Source organism: Clinocottus analis, unplaced genomic scaffold (genome assembly GCF_023055335.1).
Source record: "Clinocottus analis isolate CAN_PGR_092001 unplaced genomic scaffold, fCliAna1.0.p SCAF_14, whole genome shotgun sequence".
Taxonomy (NCBI): Eukaryota; Metazoa; Chordata; class Actinopteri; order Perciformes; family Cottidae; genus Clinocottus; species Clinocottus analis.
The window spans coordinates 15436960-15455621 of record NW_027175865.1 but is presented as its reverse complement, the minus strand read 5'-3'; the positions used below and the strand labels follow the sequence as shown (position 1 = coordinate 15455621).

The window sequence follows — 18662 nt, the reverse complement described above, 5'->3', positions numbered from 1 at the left end:
CGCACGACAGAACACGGCATGCTAAAAGAGGACACAGCAGGTTGAGTGTTTTTTTTTTTTTTACCCGTCTGCACTTTTCTATAATTATCCCTTCTCCCTCTCCTCCTCCATCCTTCTGTCTAAGCAAGATGTCCAGAGCGGAGTCAGCCATCCCAGTTGCAAAGGACACTGATCACATCCCATTAGAGGAGGGGCAAAGCCCAGCAGTGCATCATTTAGCTCACTCATCGGGAGTCACTAGAGCCGAGCGGCGGTTTTAATCCAGTTACACTATCGTAACCTAATGAAAGCCGGCTATGAGCGGCCTACTTTCTCCTGATGCTCTTCAAGTGCAGCATCCTACTTTATGGCTTTTTACTCTTTACCCAAACGCCTGATGCCAGAACTTTAGGAAACTGACGATGCCAGCGTTATCAGATTAAGCTTTGGGGTCAGAGATACAGGAAAGAAAACGCTCGTGTGTTCAGGACCAGATGAAACAACACATGTCTGGTGTTTTCACAAAATGGAAGATCAGGACAGTTGTCCCCGCTCCCGACCTCTTCAGACGGTGCAAACTCACGCTGTGGAGCCAAATAATAAGTCGGCAGATCGTCCCACAAAATGAGATTTTGATCTAATAACAAGTAAAAGGTCAGAGCAGCATCTCCAAGAGGAAAGCGCCGCATGTTCTCGAGGTAAGAGAGAGAGAGCTACGTGTCATAATTGATAAGCTGGATGCATCATTAATAGGCTCGCCCTGAATACATTTTCATCACCACTAAATATTAATATATTTTTTTTTACTATTCTTCAATTACTTAATAGTGTGTAAAAAGAAACAGGACCATTTTTAATGGGAAATTATTATTTGAATTTAACTAACAGCAATTAATCCCAAGTAGTATTCCTCCGGCAGCAGGAGATGAATGCTATTTCTGCCCAGAAGTTGAACTATTATCTATACTCAAAATAGGACCTAGTCGTTTAGCGTTAGCAGTATACTGAAAGGATCTAACCCCAAGTTCAAACCCACAGTCGAGTGGAGACTTCAACGTTTCTACAGATATCAAATATGTTGTTATGACCATCTGATTGAATGTTGCAGCCACAACAAACACGCAGCCTCGTGCTTGAATATCTCACTCGTAAACATCACACAGCTTCAATAAAGAGCGGGAACACGCTGAATGTACAGAGAGAGAGAGTGGAACTACTTTAATAAACTAGCAGCTACTTAATGAGGAAATTTAGGAGAAGTGAGTGTTAAGGGCTCAAAGAGGAAGAGGATTCAGAGGCCACATGTGTCGCATAAAATAAACACAATAAACACCAAAAAACAAGTGAAATCCGATATTCAAAAATGACTCTCGGCTGTGCGAGTGTGAAATCCTCCCTCTTTCACCTCCCCCCTCATCATGAAGGGCCTTCGGTAGCAGCGGGTGAGCCGCCGCCAAGTTTCACTTCCCTTCGCCTGCATCCTCTGTGTTTATGTGCTACGTTAGCACGTAGCCGAGGCCTATCAGTCCCCCCCCCCACCGCGAGAGTGATTAATGGCCGGCATTAGCATGTTTACGAGATGCCACCGTCCGGCGGAAAGAAGAAGAAAAAGCCCGGCCTTTAAACTGTAACTCAGCAAGAACGGGTTGTTGCAATGCAGCAGCGACAGAGAGGGGATGGAGCGACACCCTCCAGTCGCCGAGGCGGCTCGCGGACGTTCTCCAAAGTAGCAATTTCTCTCTCAGATTTGTACTTTTCTACTGTTTTACACGTTTACGCCATCTTCAAAATCTGTTGGGAGGCGAAGAGCGAGAGAGAGAGAGAGAGAGAGAGAGAGAGAGAGAGAGAGAGAGAGATGCTGAGTCACTGCTGTAAACTTGTGAGCTTCAGTCCAGACGTGTGAAACGCACTCCATCTCCTCTCTGACTTTTTAACCGCCTGCTCCGAGCTGCACGCTGGACCGACGCTATGAATCTATGAATAACTGATTCACATCTTCAGCCTGACAAGGTGATCGCAAAGGCACAAACAACAAAACTCAGACCCCAGACTCAAGTCGGGGGGCCTCGTGTGAAGCAGTGAGAGCTCTCTGACATGGTGAGTGTGTGTGTGCACGTTAACACACACACACACACACACACACACACGCACGCGCGCGCCGACTGAGTCTGGAGCAGCATGTGGTCCATCCTCAGAGCAGCGCTCGGATGATGGTTGCCAGGATACTGTTGGCCTGGTGATATCGTCTGCACGTCTCAGCAGAAGATGGAAAAAATAATAAAAATGGAAGAACATCCAGCTCTGCACGCACACACACACACACAAACACACACACATGCACAAACACACACACACACACGCTGGGTCAGTAGTAACGACACTGCTCTGATCCTCCGAGCTTCAGAGCCTCGGCAGCAATCGGTCTTTGTCTCATTTCCAGAACACCTTAAAATAAATAAATAATAAATCCTGAAATCTGGAAACCAACAGCTCGTCTCCTCTTACCCTCTCTTCCTCTACGAGTGATATAGCTCTTCTTCCTTTCTGTTTATCCTCCTCTCCCCTCCGTCCTCGTCCTCCCTGCTCGGTGAAGTCGTTGCTGTTGTTAAATCCCCGGTGAGCTCGGCTCTGAGCGACGGTCTCGCTGCTGCCGCTCTGCTCTTCATACAGACTGGTGTCAACTTCTGCTCTCGCTCGTTCTTCCTCTGCCTCTGCGTATCTCAGTCCACTTCACACTTCTCTTTTTCTGCCATCTATTTAAAGGCCTGTGGTTTTCTCTATTTGGCCTGCGTGCCTGATGCAGCTTATTTCTTCTTCTTTTTTTCTGAAGAAGACACTCTGCTGGGTGAATTTGTTGGCATCAAGAGAATAAGATATGTTCAATGTTGTTTGCATTTCTTACTCCTCACCCCTCTGGCTGTATTGTCTCTGTTGTGTGTCTTTTAACGCTTACACAAATAGAGAAAACTCCTTTTCTCTTTTTCGTTTCTGACGTCAGAATGGGTTCCTCAAAATAATCCCCTCCAGCTCTCCCGGCCGCCTCACTTCTCTATTTCACCACTCAGCAGCACTCTCCTCCCGGCTCCTGTGGCCTCGTCTTGTCACACGACATCTATGTCACGGTGCCGTTCGGTCTCGCTGGTGGCCCCGAGGTGCAAACTAATCTAAGTGGCAGAACGGAAACGGCCAAACACACCTTTCCCTCTTCAACTGCCGTCCATAATGTCCATTACGTGAAGGAAGAAAGAAAGAAAAAAGTGGACGTTTCACCGGCTCGCCGTTTGAGCATTGGGGCATTCTGTGAATCAGGAAGTGTGTTTGGTGGCCTCTTGTTTCAGTTTCTCTTCGACACACAACGTTCGCAGTCAGCCGGCGTGAAAGTGGAGCAAAGTGCCCCCTCGTCTTATGCAACCGAGCCGCACACAGCTCTCATCTGTAGTCCGGCAAGAGAAACCACACCGGAGGGGCTCCTCGAGTCTTAATAAGGACACGGCCGGGCTCCCACATGGCGGCTTGAAAAGCAAAACCCGGGTCCGGACTGGGGAGCCAAAGCGTCAGAGCGAGGCCTCCCAGCTTCCTTTCAGCTCTTATTGAAAGATCCCTCCTGTTACGGCCCGCGAGCCTCACCAGTGTGGATTTAGCGAGCACAGAAAACAGCACTGCTCGTCCCTGCCAAGTCCAACCCAGTATTAACTCACCGATAATGCCATCTGAACTCCCTTTCTCCATCTGTGCGTCTTTCTGTCTGCCTCGAAACCACAATGATCTCTCTTTCTGTCACACGCTGGCGGGGTATTCAGCGGCCTGTGAATCAAACCCCTGCAGCAGCCTTCCTCTCTCCACCCATTACCGTTTCCTTATTCCTAAATTGTGCATCCTTCCCTTCACTCTCCGGCTCCTCCATATGGTGTTTCTCTGCCGTGTCCTTCTTTTTCAGCTGCTGATCTTTTTTTTCTTTTCTCTCAGCATTTTTCTCCACACCTCATTTTTCATTCCTACCTTCGCTTGTGTTTATCCCTCTGGAACAGTTCACTGCATCAACCGGGGCTTGTCAGCTCCTCACAGTGGTTACAGCATCAGCACCCACCACCTGACAAAGAGACGGACAGGTGGACAGAGAGGGAGATAAATTAACATACGATCCAACATCGTGTACGCTGGAGCGTTGGGGGAAAGCAGGAATGTAGACGTTTTGGTTTTAAGAAGCCTTGAGTCAGCCACGGCGAAGAAAGAAAAAAGCAGGGACAAAGAGAAGGCTATGAAGGGCAAATTAACATAAAAAACAAAAAGAATATAGAATAATTATGTAAATAGGGTAGTGCTAGTCTGCCCTGAGGTGAGGATATGATTTTCCCTCACGTTAGCTAGCTTCATAGTCAAACTTAAGACGTATTTAACCTGCTACTACATCAAAGGCATGCTTAGTTTACACCTGCAGTGGCTGTGTTTCTCCACCTGGGGGCAGCAAAAACACGTGTTATCACAGCACTAACATATAATCACCTAAACTGATCGACTCGAGTGAACACGTTAGCATCCTGTTACATGTGTAGCCTACACACATGGTAGATACAGAGCAACATTAGCATAGCTTAAAAGCAACTATTCATACTCCGCTGAGTCCTGTGAAAGATATATGACTTTAAGCTGCTAAATGCTGCATTATGTTCACGAGCTAGTTAGCTGCTAGCGCTCTCTGACATTTGGTGGCGTGCGGTGGCTCTTTAGAGCTTCTTCGTTCTCTGGAAAACAGCTGACAGGCGATGGGTGAAGAGTGAGGAAAAGAGTAAAACCAAACAAAAACAGTAGTTTGTTCTTTTTGGTGAAAGATCAAAAGTGCAGCAGCGCTAAGAGGAACTGCACATTCGGGTGATAATTCTCTTTGACTGCAACGACAAACAACCCTTTTCACATTGGATGAAGTCACTTCAGCTGATTTAATTGATACTAAAACTAAATATGAGCTGCTTTATGTGTCCTACGATCACACTGATGCTCTTTGAGCTCAATCGTTCCTCCACGGCTTCAAAGCGCCGCGGGGTCAAACAAAAGATGTACTCAAACCAAAATGATCGGTATTTCACTTACAATTGTGGAATCGGTCTAATCTGAGAACCTAGAAGGTGTTTCTGTCTTCCCTTCTCTTACATTTCGAGAATGGATCAAGCTCATTCGGCTTATCTTTCGACCATTGTGCGGCTGCCACAACTCCAGCGCTGACTGGTGTAACTATTAACACTGCTGCCGCTGCCGTTGCATCATCGAATCTCATCAAGAGAGAGCGCAGACAGGAGAGAGGTGCGGGGCCTTTGAAGAACAGTTGCCAGGGAAACACAGCCTCTCATTCTCATGGCAACACTGTCGGGTACCGTTCAGTGTTTTCGCAATCAGGTGGATTGGATGGCCGGATGGATGGATGGACTATACTCTCCTCTAAAAGGTTGTAAACCAGACCGTCTACTCCTGTAATTGCATGTCCTTTTTCCTTAAATAGATTTGTTTTTTATTTTTACTGTGTGTTGCCATGAAAGTAAATTGCCTAACGCTTATTGATCTCTCTTCTCAGCGAAAGGGCAAAGGTCAAGTACCGCACAGGATGCTGAGGTCAGGAGGTGGAGGCCTGAGCGTAGGCGCTGACGTTAACGCGTGTGGACAGAGTCGAGGTAAACGTGTTTCTCAGTCTCACTTTGCTGGTTAACGTCTTCTACCTCTTGCCCTTTGAAACTGACTCCAGTCAACAGTGAAAAAAACCCCTCAGAAACTCACATCATGTACTTTGTCCTCTGACTTTTGACCCACAGAGAAGTAGATGGTTAAGGTAGTGTGTCATTAATGAAAGGCCAGCAGCTGTTGTCATGAATATTAATGGCTTTTCAGATCAAATTGAGAGACATATAATTTTACTCCTGCTTCAGGGCCCTGACTACACCGTTTGATGGATTACCATTTTCAATTCTGTTAATTAGTTGAGTGCTTTAATTTGCCATTAGAGCTTCCTGCCACTTGTTTGCTTTCCCAGCACTGCTGTTCAAACTCATCCACACACACGCCAACTTACGTCTCTGTATAGATAGATAGATAGATAGATAGATAGATAGATAGATAGATAGATAGATAGATAGATAGATAGATAGAGATAGTGACATTTCTGAAACCAACGCTTCACTATCTCCTCTTTTGGTGTTTTGAAGATGGGAGATGACGCGTCGCTCCCAACTCTCTCATCCAGCGGCTCCGTTTGCTCTCAAGGTCCCAGCATGCAATTCATTCATATCGTCTTTACACCTCCCTGCACAGCAGCATATGGATTAGTTTCTCTACATATTTCGTGAGTTTTTCAGTTAATTTGTCCGCGTGAATCCCTTTTTTTTCCTTCGTTTTGAAGCATTCAAAGTCAAAAGTAATGCAATCAGATTCCTGGAAGACTTTGATGTCGGAGCTGTCTCTTAGTGGCCCCGTCATGAGTCCCGGTAATCAAACGTTAGACGACTCTGCAGTCAGAGAGAGTCTTTCAATGTGTAGTTGCTTCTTCAGCGATCTCAGGAAGACATGGCGGGAGAGTCCGAGGGTCCGAGGGAAGGGAGAAAGTAAAAGATGACGGCGTCATCGTATGCAGACATCTGTCTGTTTAGTTGTTGAGTCCAGACCCACTGGTTATTATTCCTACTCTCTCTCTCTTCCTCAACACTTTGTCCGTTCTCTGAAGTCACCCCTCTCTCATGCTCACTCACTCCTCTTCTCGCCGCACACCCTTTCGACCTCTTCCTCTGTTGGTCTTTTATATCCTCTCTCTATTCTCTCCTTCTTTGTTCTCGGCATATTCTCCCTAAAGGTAGAGATGAGAGCAGGAGGCTGCGGATAAATCACACACACGTGTTTTGAGCGATAGGAGGGCAAAAGAAAGGGATGAACTCTCCACACCCACCTAAACTCAGATCATCCTCTGTTTTGTTTGGAGGATATGTGAACGATATAATGCACAGTGTGTTTACTGTACATCGTTGTAAGTATCATGTGGATGCTGGTAGGAGTGGGAAGGAAAATGGATGATCATATACTGAGGACATATCTGTGGGAGGAGAGGAGAGGAGAGGAGAGGAGAGGAGAGGAGAGGAGAGGAGAAGAGAGGAGAGGAGAGGAGAAGACAGAAAAGAGAGGAGAGGAATTAAAGGACAGGAAAGGTCCAGATTCAAGTCGGTGGCCTCGTATGAGAGGAAGAATAAAGGAGAGGAAGGGGAGTGAAGAGGACAGGAAATAAGAAGACAGGACATGAAAGGACAGCGGACAAGAGGAAAAGAGATGGGAGAAGAGGAAAGAAGAGGAGAGGAGAGGAGAAGAAAGAGGAGGAGATGAGAAGAACAAGGAAGTCAGGAAAGATGAGGAGAGGAAGAAGAAAGGATGGGAAAAAACAGGAAAGAAGAAGACAGAAAGAGGAGGAGGAAGAGGAGGAGGAGCGTTGACAAAGAGATAGTTTTAGGAGTCTAATTGGAGGTGGCAGTGTCAAATCCAGCTCCACCAAAAAAGATTGACCGTCGATGGAACGCTACAGCCGATTTGCCTCAGGCCCACACACACACACACACACACACACACACACACACACACACACACACACACACACACACACACACACACACTCATTCATACACAGATATAGATACCGCCGTCCCTCCTCCCTGAGGTGAGGAGCAAAAAGGAAGAAAAGAGGAGATTGGCTGAGAGTGAGGATGAAGGATGGAGCGCCAAAGAGCAAAAAAGAGAGAAAAATAAAAGGAGGAGGTTACGATTCTTCAGCATCACCCCTCCCCCTTCTCCTTCTCTCTCCCTCTCGCTCTCTCTCTCACACACACACACACACACACACACACACACACACACGGACACAGAGTCCAGTGCACGGCGCCTCGTGAAAGGGCGATTGCAAATGAGCATTGTGATTCTGTGCTGCGAGGCTGACAAAGAGAAAGAGGTGGATAGAGTGAGAGAGAGAAAAGAGAGAGAGAGAGAGAGAAAGAGAGAGAGAGAGAGAGAGAGAGAGAGAGAGAGAGAGAGAGAGAGAGAGAGAGAGAGAGAGAGAGAGAGAGAGAGAGAGAGAGAGAGAGAGAGGGAGAGAGTTAGGGTATGGCACGTTTAAGCTGGTACTTGAATCCATTTTCATTGTGAACAAGCTTCAGTTTGATCGTTCTTTCAGTTAAAATAAAGAACGAGGCAGCAACTGATAGATTTCAAGGCTTATTTGCTCAGATGTGGATAAAAACAGCTCTAATGTCTCTATTGTGCAGCTATTACGAAGGTGCATAATGCATTATGTGTATTTGCATCGGCTATTTGCAGTATCCCGTTTGTCAGACGGTCCAGCGTGAGAGATTATGGGTAGTAAAATTCTGTTTTAATGCTCTGTTTTCTTTCTTTTCTCCGCCACAGAAATGAATATATGCCTTATATTTAATGCAGCCATTAATATTTAAATACCACAATTTGGCTCTCGGGCGTTTTGAACCTTGGAAAAGCCGAGTTGGGATAATAATTCAGCTTTGAGTTGCGGTTTTAACAGCAGTTTCCTCTCAGAGCTTTGGCTGTCAGACAGTGAATGGATGTACAGTATAAGCGCTTGTTATCCTTATTTGTGATGCGGGATGCCAATTAGCTGCTATCAAAGGAAGCGCTGGAGGCTTTTAGGGGTCTACGCGCACTCACATGGGGGCTCGTGATGTGTGGATGTGTGTATGTGCATACCCTTGTGTTGCTGTCATCGCTCCTGCGATTGTTGCCCCCCCCCCCCTTCCCTTGTCCTTCTCTGACCCCCTGCTATCTGTAAACAAAGAGAAGCGAGATACGTCTGCACAGCTCGAAACTCTGCGTCCCTGATGGACTGCTTACACACTGCTTTATGTGGGTCAGGGTGCATGTGTGTGTGCGTGTGTGTGCGTGTGTGTGTTTGCAGAGAGCTGTAAGTACAGTCTGTGTGTCTGTTTGTGTGTGTTTACATCCACCTGGAATTGAATTGAATTAATTTGCGCTGAACTGGTTTGACTTAAATCAAATTGAACTAGAAAGGTGCACTCAGCAGAGTGCAGATCTGCGCCAGGTGGGCCTGCAACCACGCACGCCGCAGTGTGCGATCGAATAAACACAAGCCACAATTGGCTAATACACCAGTCTATACACTGATGGGCTGTAAGGGTTCGTAAAACACACTTCAAACTCCAAAAACAAGCCGCGAGGTACGCGGGCGATCCACTCAAAGTCATACCATCTTGCCGAATAACTCACCGAGCTATTTGCCAACGTAGCGGCGATGTACTCAGCAGCGTGGTTAGTTCCATAAGCTGTTGGCTTTGAGTCAAGCACACTGCACAGGAAACTGAAAGCGAACACAAGACACTGTGTGTCTGGCGGTGATGCACTCAGCTGCGTCATCGCCACACAGAGTGAGCGGCCTGGACGTCCATAAAACGGGACATAAAGGCAGTTTGAACTCAACTCCCCGCTGTCTCGTTGTGATCGCTCCTTCATTATCCTTCACTCCTTCAGTCCGTTCATTGTCCGTCTGTTCGTCTGTGTGTCCACTTCCGCGGCCTCTTCAGTGCCAGCTTGTACGTCAGCCGTCGTTCTCCCCTTTAACGACACATTTATCGCGAAGCAGTCAGAAATCTAAAATCCTACTTTCTCGATCTGGTGTGTTCAAACTCCGGACTGCAGACTGTTTGTCTTTTTTAAAGACGATCCTTTTGGCTCTCTCTAAACCTTTTATTGGATTTTTGCAGATAGTAGTGGCACGGACTGAACACACGATTCGAGGGAGAACGGTACCGCGAATGTTGTTGTTTGTCTCTAAAGCACCAAACCCCCGTTCTTTCATAAGCTGAGCAGGTTTTATGTCCATAATCTGTGCACACTGGAATAAATGCCAGTAAATGAACGCTGTGATATGATGAGAGTGATATTGGAGAACAAAAGTCTCAAATCTCTAAAGAAGCATTTTCGCTTTCTCTAAAGTAGACCTCCAAGTCCTCTGTGAGTTTTCTGAAACTCCAAAAGGTTTGGCGTTGTGCACTTTGACGGCTGTTTCCCTGCTTGGGAAAATGACTGACCCTGATGAGAGTCTTGTAGGTGAGACTGAGAACGATGACGTCATCTTCCTGTGCCAGAGCGAGAAAATGATTGAGAGAAAAATCCAAAATGGCAACGCGGTTGTCACATGACTCAACAGCCAAGCATATTGCTCTACAATGTGACCAACTTTAAGTTAACTGCTCATAGACGTCAATATCCCAGCTGACAGTAACGGACTAAATAACAACCTCAACGGAAAGCCGCCAACACAAACTAAAGAAAGACTAGAAACTAAACTGACGACAGAAATGCCTGATGAGAAAAAGCGGTGTACTATCTATCCTTGTATGTAGTGCATACTGTAATAGTATCTGCAGACATACTATTACTACGTGGTGTGGAAGTGGGACACGGCAGCACATGACCACAGAGGATGAATGAAAGGAGTGACCTCTGACACCAGCGTGACCCAGAATCTATAAATACAGCTCGGTGCGTCGGAGTCGCCCACCCTCGTCCTTGACGGAGGCGGTGCTCCATCACGCCGCGCTGCAGTGTGTCTCGCGTGGCGGAGGATGCCGTGTTACACTATTCCTGGGGGGGGGGGGCAGAATAGCAGCAGCTCTCAAGTAGAGGAAATTGTCTGCGGATGTGATGTATGGGCTCAAGGTGACGCTTAGATGGAAGAGGATGAGAAGGAACTGAAGGAAAAGTCGATTTGGGACGTGGTGGTGGATCCCTTGTGTGGAAGTTTGAGATCTTGGCTGGTTTTTTTTTGTGGTTTATTTCTGTCCAGTGATTTATTTTTGTGTTGCATACCTCTTCTTTTTTTTGTTGTTTGGTGCAAACAGATTGATATATATGGAGAAGAAGAATGCTACCTGGCTCAAGCTGAACTCATTAGTGTAACAGAAAGGGAAAAAGACATAGAGAGTGTTTGTGTATCGTCTCACAAGCCTGATCAAACACTGAACACAAGCATGGTCGCCAGCGCCCCAGGCCGATCTGGCATACACACACACACACACACACACACACACACAAATATAGCAATATACAAAAACAGAGATGATACTGAAATGAGAATGAAGTGTTCACTAAGCCCGACCCTCCTTGGTTTCTGCTGTCAAGCTTCACAACACGTGCAGTTCACAAACGCCAACAATGATCATCCTGTCACTCTGCACCTTTGGTACATTTTTAAAACTATTGATCCTTGGCTTCACACGTAGACAAAAGCCGGTTGTTCCTCTTCCTCATCAGTTGGTGATCCATCTCGAACTGATGGCGTGGAAATACCAGAGCAGCCTCTGGCTTTGCTTATTCTCCAGAAAGACATGTGACGAGCAACCTGGAGGTTGTGCTGGTTATATTCATGCTGTATTGGCAGTATTTAATAAAAAAAATGGTCTCACTTTCAGCATGAGGACTGATTGTTGTTGAGATGTTGGCAGGGGTTGCTGCCGTGTCAAATTCGACGACACAGCTGCTAACGTTAGCCTCGGCTCTGATATAGGTGACGACTATTCAGGACTCACACAATAGATACTACACAATAGATGCCTAACTCCTGAAATAAACCCGGGTAAATATTGTATTTACCTCTGCTGAGGAGTGTGTGTTTTGGGTTTGTCTGTCATATCGGCAGGGTGACAGAAAAACCACTAGCCTCATATTCATGAAACTTGTAGCGGTCTATGTTTACCAGTGACTTGCAAAAGCTCGTGGAAACTCTTGTGGAAACACTTGAGAGACTCGCTGCCCGACAACGTCTCCTCACCTGAACCAATCGATGCCAAACTGCAACCATCTTGCGACCGTTTTGCACCTCGTGGGTTAACTTTTCAGATACCTTTCAGACCGTGTAGCACGAGGAAGAACCGTCACATAACTTCCGTTAACATCGCGAGATCTGTCGGCCTCGGCTGAGATGAGAGTGTCGTTCTTGTTTATCCGTGATGTGTTGCTTCGGTTGTGGAAGTAGCGCTGCTACTTAGCTCGTTAGCCGGTATTTATTTGGTTTTGGAAAGGCATGAGACCAAGCCTTCTGATAGCCTTGAAGTATTTGTCTTTCCAGAGTTTGACAGACTTGCTGTTCCTGGTTTCCGTGACTGGAGAATCACTGAAGAAAAGATAAACATTGAGAGATGATCATCAGCGCAGTTCAACAGACATCTTCTCGCACTAAATTCACTCTGTTTTCCGTGTGAGATAGTCAAAGGGCTCCTCTCTTGTGCTTGTGTATTCATCCCAAGCCTCACTCATCAAACAGTTATATTATCCAGCAGAATGTATTAACAGAGCTGGAGCCTCGATTCAGATAGCATTGCTAAGTAGATATTTTGCCTCTTCACTTATTACACACTAATTGCAATACTGTCTCGCTTCCTCTCTTCCCGCTCTGCTTTTTTTAGCAATCCATCGGCCTAAATTGACTTCATCTTCCCATTGAATTGGGGTTATTGATCTTAAATATGACCAGAGGGCGGGTGCTTGTGCTGTTTTATTGACGTTAGTGGACATCAATTGATCTGATCAACATACAGCAGGCCATGGCAGTGTAGGAAGTCCTCGGAGAGCAGATCTGGAGTAATCTGATTACATCCAGAAATCCACCATCTCCTCTTTTATTGCCATGGAAAGAGAGAGATTGACAAGCCGACTCATGTCTGGTTGGAAGGAGACTGGCAGAGGCGGGAGAGGCTTCACCGCGGCGTGTCTTACTGGATGTAATATCACAAAGACTCAAAGAGCTTCTGCAGGACAACCGTAACAAGGATGTTAACAGAGTTTAATCAGACCTTTCAGTGGTTTCCACAAGTGCCACTCGGCATCGAGAGTTCGTCTTGTGATCAAAGAGTTATCAGATCGTGGCTCCCTTGTCAATGTGAATTAAATCTCCTAAATCTATTCTCTCGCTGGTTCAGTGAGTTACTTCACAGACGTGTTAAATTAAAGAATTGCTCATTTTGAAACTTGTAAAGCAAGTATTGAGTTTTAAGTTGTGTTTATATCGAAGTGGGATAGATAATTGGATTTTTTTTCTTCTTTTAAATGATCTTTTTTCTCCTCTTATGTCCTCTTTGACAGCGCGTGCCTCATAACCTTAACGTCCAGAGTTAAATCCCTTGCATGTCATACTTTTCTCTTCCTCCAATGACACCACAACATTCCTGAGACAGGAGACGATATTGTTAAATTCACAGTGAACGGGAAACCAAGCAGAATCGTTCATTTCTCTTCAAGCTACTGTGTGACATTTTGTGAAAGAAGATCGGTGCACTCGCATGTCTGTAACGCTAGTAGCTGGTTAGCTTAGCTTGGCATAAAGACAGGGAACAGGGGAAGCAGAAAGCCTGGCTCGGTACAAAACTAATAAAACCTGTCGACCGGCACCGCGAGAGCTCTGTCATGAATACATAAGTGTATGAGTCTTCTCGTCACCTTGAGGTTGGCGGGCAACCAGCGGAGACTTCAGTAAGTTTCAGTTCCTAGCCAAGAAATAGTTTTTACTCCTGTTTTTTGAACAAATATGACACAAAGCGATGACTAGTGACCAGAGGTGCTGGTGGGTGGATTACCTTTGGTAAATTATGCTAACTGGCCGCTGACTGAACTTTAATCTTTTCATCCAACTCTCAGCGCATTTCTGAAAATGTTGCACTATTGTTTAAAGTATATATAGTACAGCTGGACGTCCTCATCCTGACAGCATCCCCAAGTTCTCTTCTGTCTGCAACGCTCTGACAAAGTTGTCTGTACTGAATATTCTTCCTGCTTCGATATAACCTTCTGCACGCTATTTCAGGACCTCCACCACCGCCCGGCTCCTCCGTCACGCCGCCCTGTCCTCTTTAACAGGATCATCTCTGCTCTGACGGAGTAATCCCTGATTTTTTACAGTACTGGTTTAAAAACTACGAGATTACCAGGTGGAGACGGCTCACTGCTGAAATTCCAAAATTATCTCCACCCGGGTTGCTGCTTGCTGCTGCTGCTCCGGTCTGATCCGACCTCTGAACTTTAAGAGAAAACAAAAAGGATCATCAACAACAGCGAGGATCAAAGCTCAAAGGGACAGATGTTTGAAAGACAGATGTTAGCGCTGGACAGATGGGTCGGCCAGTCAACAAGATTACGAGTGTTAAGATTAAATGTGGATTGTCGGGCTTTTCTTTTGTTGAGGAAATCGGTTTGGCCACATGGAGAAACATATATAAGATGTTGTATTTTAATCAAAGGATTGAAAGCAACACGGTTGTCCATCCACAAGAAGAGCAATCGTCCACATGTTCTGATCAAAGAGGGTTTGGGTTTTCAAAAAAAATTCATGGCAAAATCAGCAGGTCGTATTAACATCCGTGCTTTAGTAAACGACGCAAGTAGCAGCAAATATCCTCGAGACTCTAACTTTCAATTTGATGCGACTCTTTCTTTGAATTGCTCTTGCAGGCTGTCCTATCAGCGACTCTTCAACGTCAATTTTGTTTTGGGATAAAACACGTTTTCAGACGTGAACCGTGACACTTCGGAGCAAGCTGCACACGTTTCCGTGTCATCGACGTGTCACTCGTGCCTCATTCATAGACTGTCGGTGACGGTTCTGCTGCGACCTCAGCCATGTCAAGTTCACTGAAGGCTGCGAGAGATCATTACACTGCTTTACACCTGATGGGCTGTGTTGACGGCACATCGAAGGCAACAAATACTGCGAGAAGAAGACAAACGCTACCCATCCTCTTCTTTTTCCTCACTTACCCCCATTCTCTATTCCCAGTCTCCCAACATGTATAACCATCAGGCTGGAGCCATAAGATTAAACAAATCGGCGGCGTGAAACACGTGTCGACACGGGGCGCATACTGTGTAGCTCTGAACCTAATAATTGCAGTTTTGGCATGACATATCTGTGCATATCGTTGAGGAGAAAAGCTTGAAGTGCATTAAGAGAAACATAAAGAGAGCATCCGCCACCTTGACACCCCAACCCCCTCTCCTGTCTTCCGCCTTGTCAAACCTGATAATCCTGACACATGCTAAGGCAACCTAATAAGATACTGCACATGGACAGAGGAAATGGTACATTGTGAGACACACGGGGCACTAATCCTCTGCAGGACAGAATGATTGTGCGGCGCTGGAAGACACCGCCACATGCTGTCAAAACCATTTTGCACTGAGCATCCTTTGACTCGATGGGGGGGAAGGAAGTGACAGAATGTATACCGAGTTGATTAAGACCAATCGGAGGGGCTCGGATGGAGAGAAAAAGTGGTAGCAGGGAGAAATGAATGAGTTAATGACGGAGCGGGAGCGATGAATAGAGGGAGATGGTGCACGATGAAGAGACGGAAAGAGAGACGAGAGAGAGGGGGGGGGAGATGAGGGGGTGTGAGACAAAGAGTGACAGAGAAGGAGTGAGAAGAGAGGAGGAAATGCAGACGGGCATGTTTCTATGGGCGCTCAGGAAAGATTTGGGATGAGGGAATCTTGCATCATCGCGGCCGGCCAATGAGAAGGCTCCGTTAGAATGTTCAAAGGGAGTGTCCTAGCAACAGCAGAGTAAATACCATTGCAGCCACCATTCCATTTCAGACCTACACACACACATTGATTAACACACACACACACACACACACACACATTAGCTGCCTGCGTGCGCCTTGCTGCTTATTCGTACAAGGAAATGGGTTAAAATCTGCATATTTTGATGCATGTTCACACACTACTGTGAAGCCTGTGTGTTATATTATTATGTTTTATGACTGTATGTCAGCGCAATTCCAATAACAGTAAATTATGACAGACATAAAACATACCTTTTCTCTATTTATTCATACATATGGACAAGCTGTATGATATTACAAGACGGCACTATGTATAATTATATAGACACAGACACACACTTGATTAATATGTGTATAGCTATGTACAAAAATGCACGACAACATAAACTCCTTTGAAACCAAATTTGTGTGTGTGTGTGTGTGTTATCAAAGTAAACATGGCAGTAAATCATCATTTAATCTACTCACACGGATTAGTAGATTACAGAGGGATAGGCAGGGACCAGATCTTTCACTTACACACCTCTCCTGTCATTTTCATCCCCGCCCATACGCACTCCAACACCCACAGTACTTCATCATGCTTTCTCTTTCCACCTTACTGTTTATCCATCTCTCCATCCACGGCATCGCTCTCTCTCTCTCTCCCTCTCTCTCTCTCTCTCTCTCTCTCTCTCTCTCTCTCTCTCTCTCTCTCTCTCTCTCTCTCTCACATTCCCCCGCTCACACAAAGAAGACCTGCAGAGTCACAAGGTGTAGCTTCACCCTCTCTGCTCTCCCGCTCCGTCCAAACACCTCACGTTACACCCTTTTCCCTCCACCTGACATTTGTCACATTTGAAAGAACGAAACACACCTGAGAAGCCTTGGACCCTCATTCATTCATTCCTCCATTCAGTTTTTTCCTCCCTCCTTCCCTCCCTCCTTCCCTTCCTTCCCTCCTCCCTGTTTTCCAACTCTCGTCGCATGAACCCACCCCTTCTGATCAGCAGCGCAATCTAGGGGCTATTGTTTTTAGCAGGCTGTTTGCAGAGACGGCTTGCACCCACACACTCACACACACACACACACACACACACCTCAACACCTACCTCACTATAAAATTAGACGCCATTTGTAGTGATGCTAATAACTCCTGCAATAATGCCTGTGTGATGATGGAGCTGAAAAGGCGAGGAGGCGTGCTTGACATGCATTCTCCCCACGTTGTTCCCAGAACACTCCGGTGCATCAATGCGATGTATATTGTGCATGTGCTGTGATGCTTCTATGTCACATATGTCCTGTGACCAAGCCATCGTCCATCACTGAATGCACACACACACACACACACACACACACACTGAAGCATACGTGGAGTCCATAGAGAGTCCTGCGAATACAAAGAGGAACATATGGATCTTTGCTGAGGTGTGTGTGTGTGTGTGTGTGTGTGTCACTGTGGCAGTGCCGCTCCGGCTGTAAGCACTGCAGTGGAAGAGGACGAGCCCCGGTTGACCAGCCCCGCAGGATTGATATGGTCGGGCCAAATTCCACGCTCCCCCGATTCCCTCGGGATCCTGAACCACGCTAGTCCTTCACATCCAGTCCTCTCTCTCTCTCCCACAGGCACAACAACCCCCCCACTCTCTCTCTCTCTCTCTTTAAACCAAGCACCAGTCAGCCACCAGCCTCAGTCTGGAGTCTAACCCACATCCATCCTCCGGGCTCAGCCTCCTTTTCCAGGAAAAGCCAGCCTCTCTTTTAGGTGCAGGGTGGGACTGTAAGGCCCCATCCCACTACCAGAACTAAATAGATGGAGTGATGGCGAGAGATAAGATTAGGAGGCAGAAAAAAAAATGAAGGGAGCGCTGCTGGCTCAGCTTACCGGCTGGGCGTGCGGGAGGGGAGGATGATGCCTCGGACTCTGCTCGTCCTTCCTTCTCTCTGGACCGAGGCTGAACCACAGATGGGATGCAGGGGAACAAAAGAGAAGGGCACAAAAAAAAGAGACAAAACGCAGACGCCGGCCGCCGGTGGCTCGTCAGAGAATGAAGCGAGGGAGAAAGAAGACGGAGGATGCAGAAAAAAAGAGGGAAAAGGTCCTTGTGTTGCTGTTGTGTGTCTTCCTTGGAGAGACTGCTTTATCCTTGTGAGCCAGAGGGCTGTGGATTCACCTAAACACTGAGCACACGCACCGCCTCACGCCACACAGCCCTCCCTCTTCCTCTCGCTCGCTCTCTCTGCACTAAAGACAGCAGCTGTTGGTCTATGAGAAATAGAACGCCATGTCCCCCCTCCCTCTCCCCTTCTCCTCCTACCACACTCACGCACAAAGACCCCCACCACACTCACACACTCACACACACACACACACACACACACATGCAGCATGTCCTCACCAAACCCCCTCCCCCTTTGACTAACATCTACCACTATAGCCTGCTGGCAATAAGAGGAGGGGGCACCACTGTGTGTGTGTGTGTGTGTGTGTGTGTGTGTGTGTGTGTGCGTGTGTGTGTGTGCTGCTGAGTTGAATTGTGTTTGACATTGTTTCAGTAGCCGAGTGACTTGTTCTGTCCATACGGTGTGAAAGTGAATCATGGTGAGTAAGGATGTGCAGCAGGGTATTTTTGCAAACTGTGTGGGTGACTGCCGAGCATCGCTCGCTACTGTGAGCTGCAGATAGGGGAAGGAAACTCACTTTATTTGTGGTTAGAGGCAGCGAGCGTGTGATGGTGTTTATAGTTATTGTCGGTGAAAACAGCACAAATCAACCACGGGCATAAATGAGCTGGCATTTATCAAACGGTCGCTCAGAGGTTAAGTAACGGGGACATTTGAGGTTGGCTGTCACCTTAGAACACAACACTTTGAAGCTGCAGACTTGCAAAGTGCAGGTTGGCTTATGCTGAGGTTCAGGTAAGAGGTAAGGTGAGGGGTAATTAGTACACAAGGCATTATGTCAATGAGGATTCTCACTAATGTGCGTGTTTGTGTGCGCGTGCGTGTGTGTGTGGGTGAGAGTGTGTGGTGTCAAACTATCCATGAGTCTGGCATAGTGCCCTAACTGTGAGGGGT

At 46.6% G+C, this 18662-nt stretch overlaps 1 protein-coding gene across 4 annotated transcripts in view; it reads right to left on the bottom strand.

Annotated features, from left to right (window-relative positions):
* The window catches only part of fam49al (family with sequence similarity 49 member A, like), a 32028-nt gene extending 14187 nt beyond the window's left edge, over positions 1-17841 (bottom strand). The window contains exons 1-2 of one of the 4 annotated variants that reach the window (XM_068575224.1): positions 17470-17841; positions 3979-4069 (exon numbers count right to left, since the gene is read on the bottom strand). Coding sequence is in view for 1 of the 4 variants with exons in the window: in XM_068575222.1 (XP_068431323.1) it covers positions 2131-2168 (38 nt within the window). In the remaining 3 variants the exon portion in view is untranslated. Of the gene's footprint in view, positions 1-2130; positions 2184-2484; positions 3445-3978; positions 4070-17469 lie in introns of those variants that run through there. The other 3 variants (XM_068575223.1, XM_068575225.1, XM_068575222.1) reach the window with 3 other exon arrangements.
* Between the last annotated feature and the right edge of the window lie 821 nt (positions 17842-18662).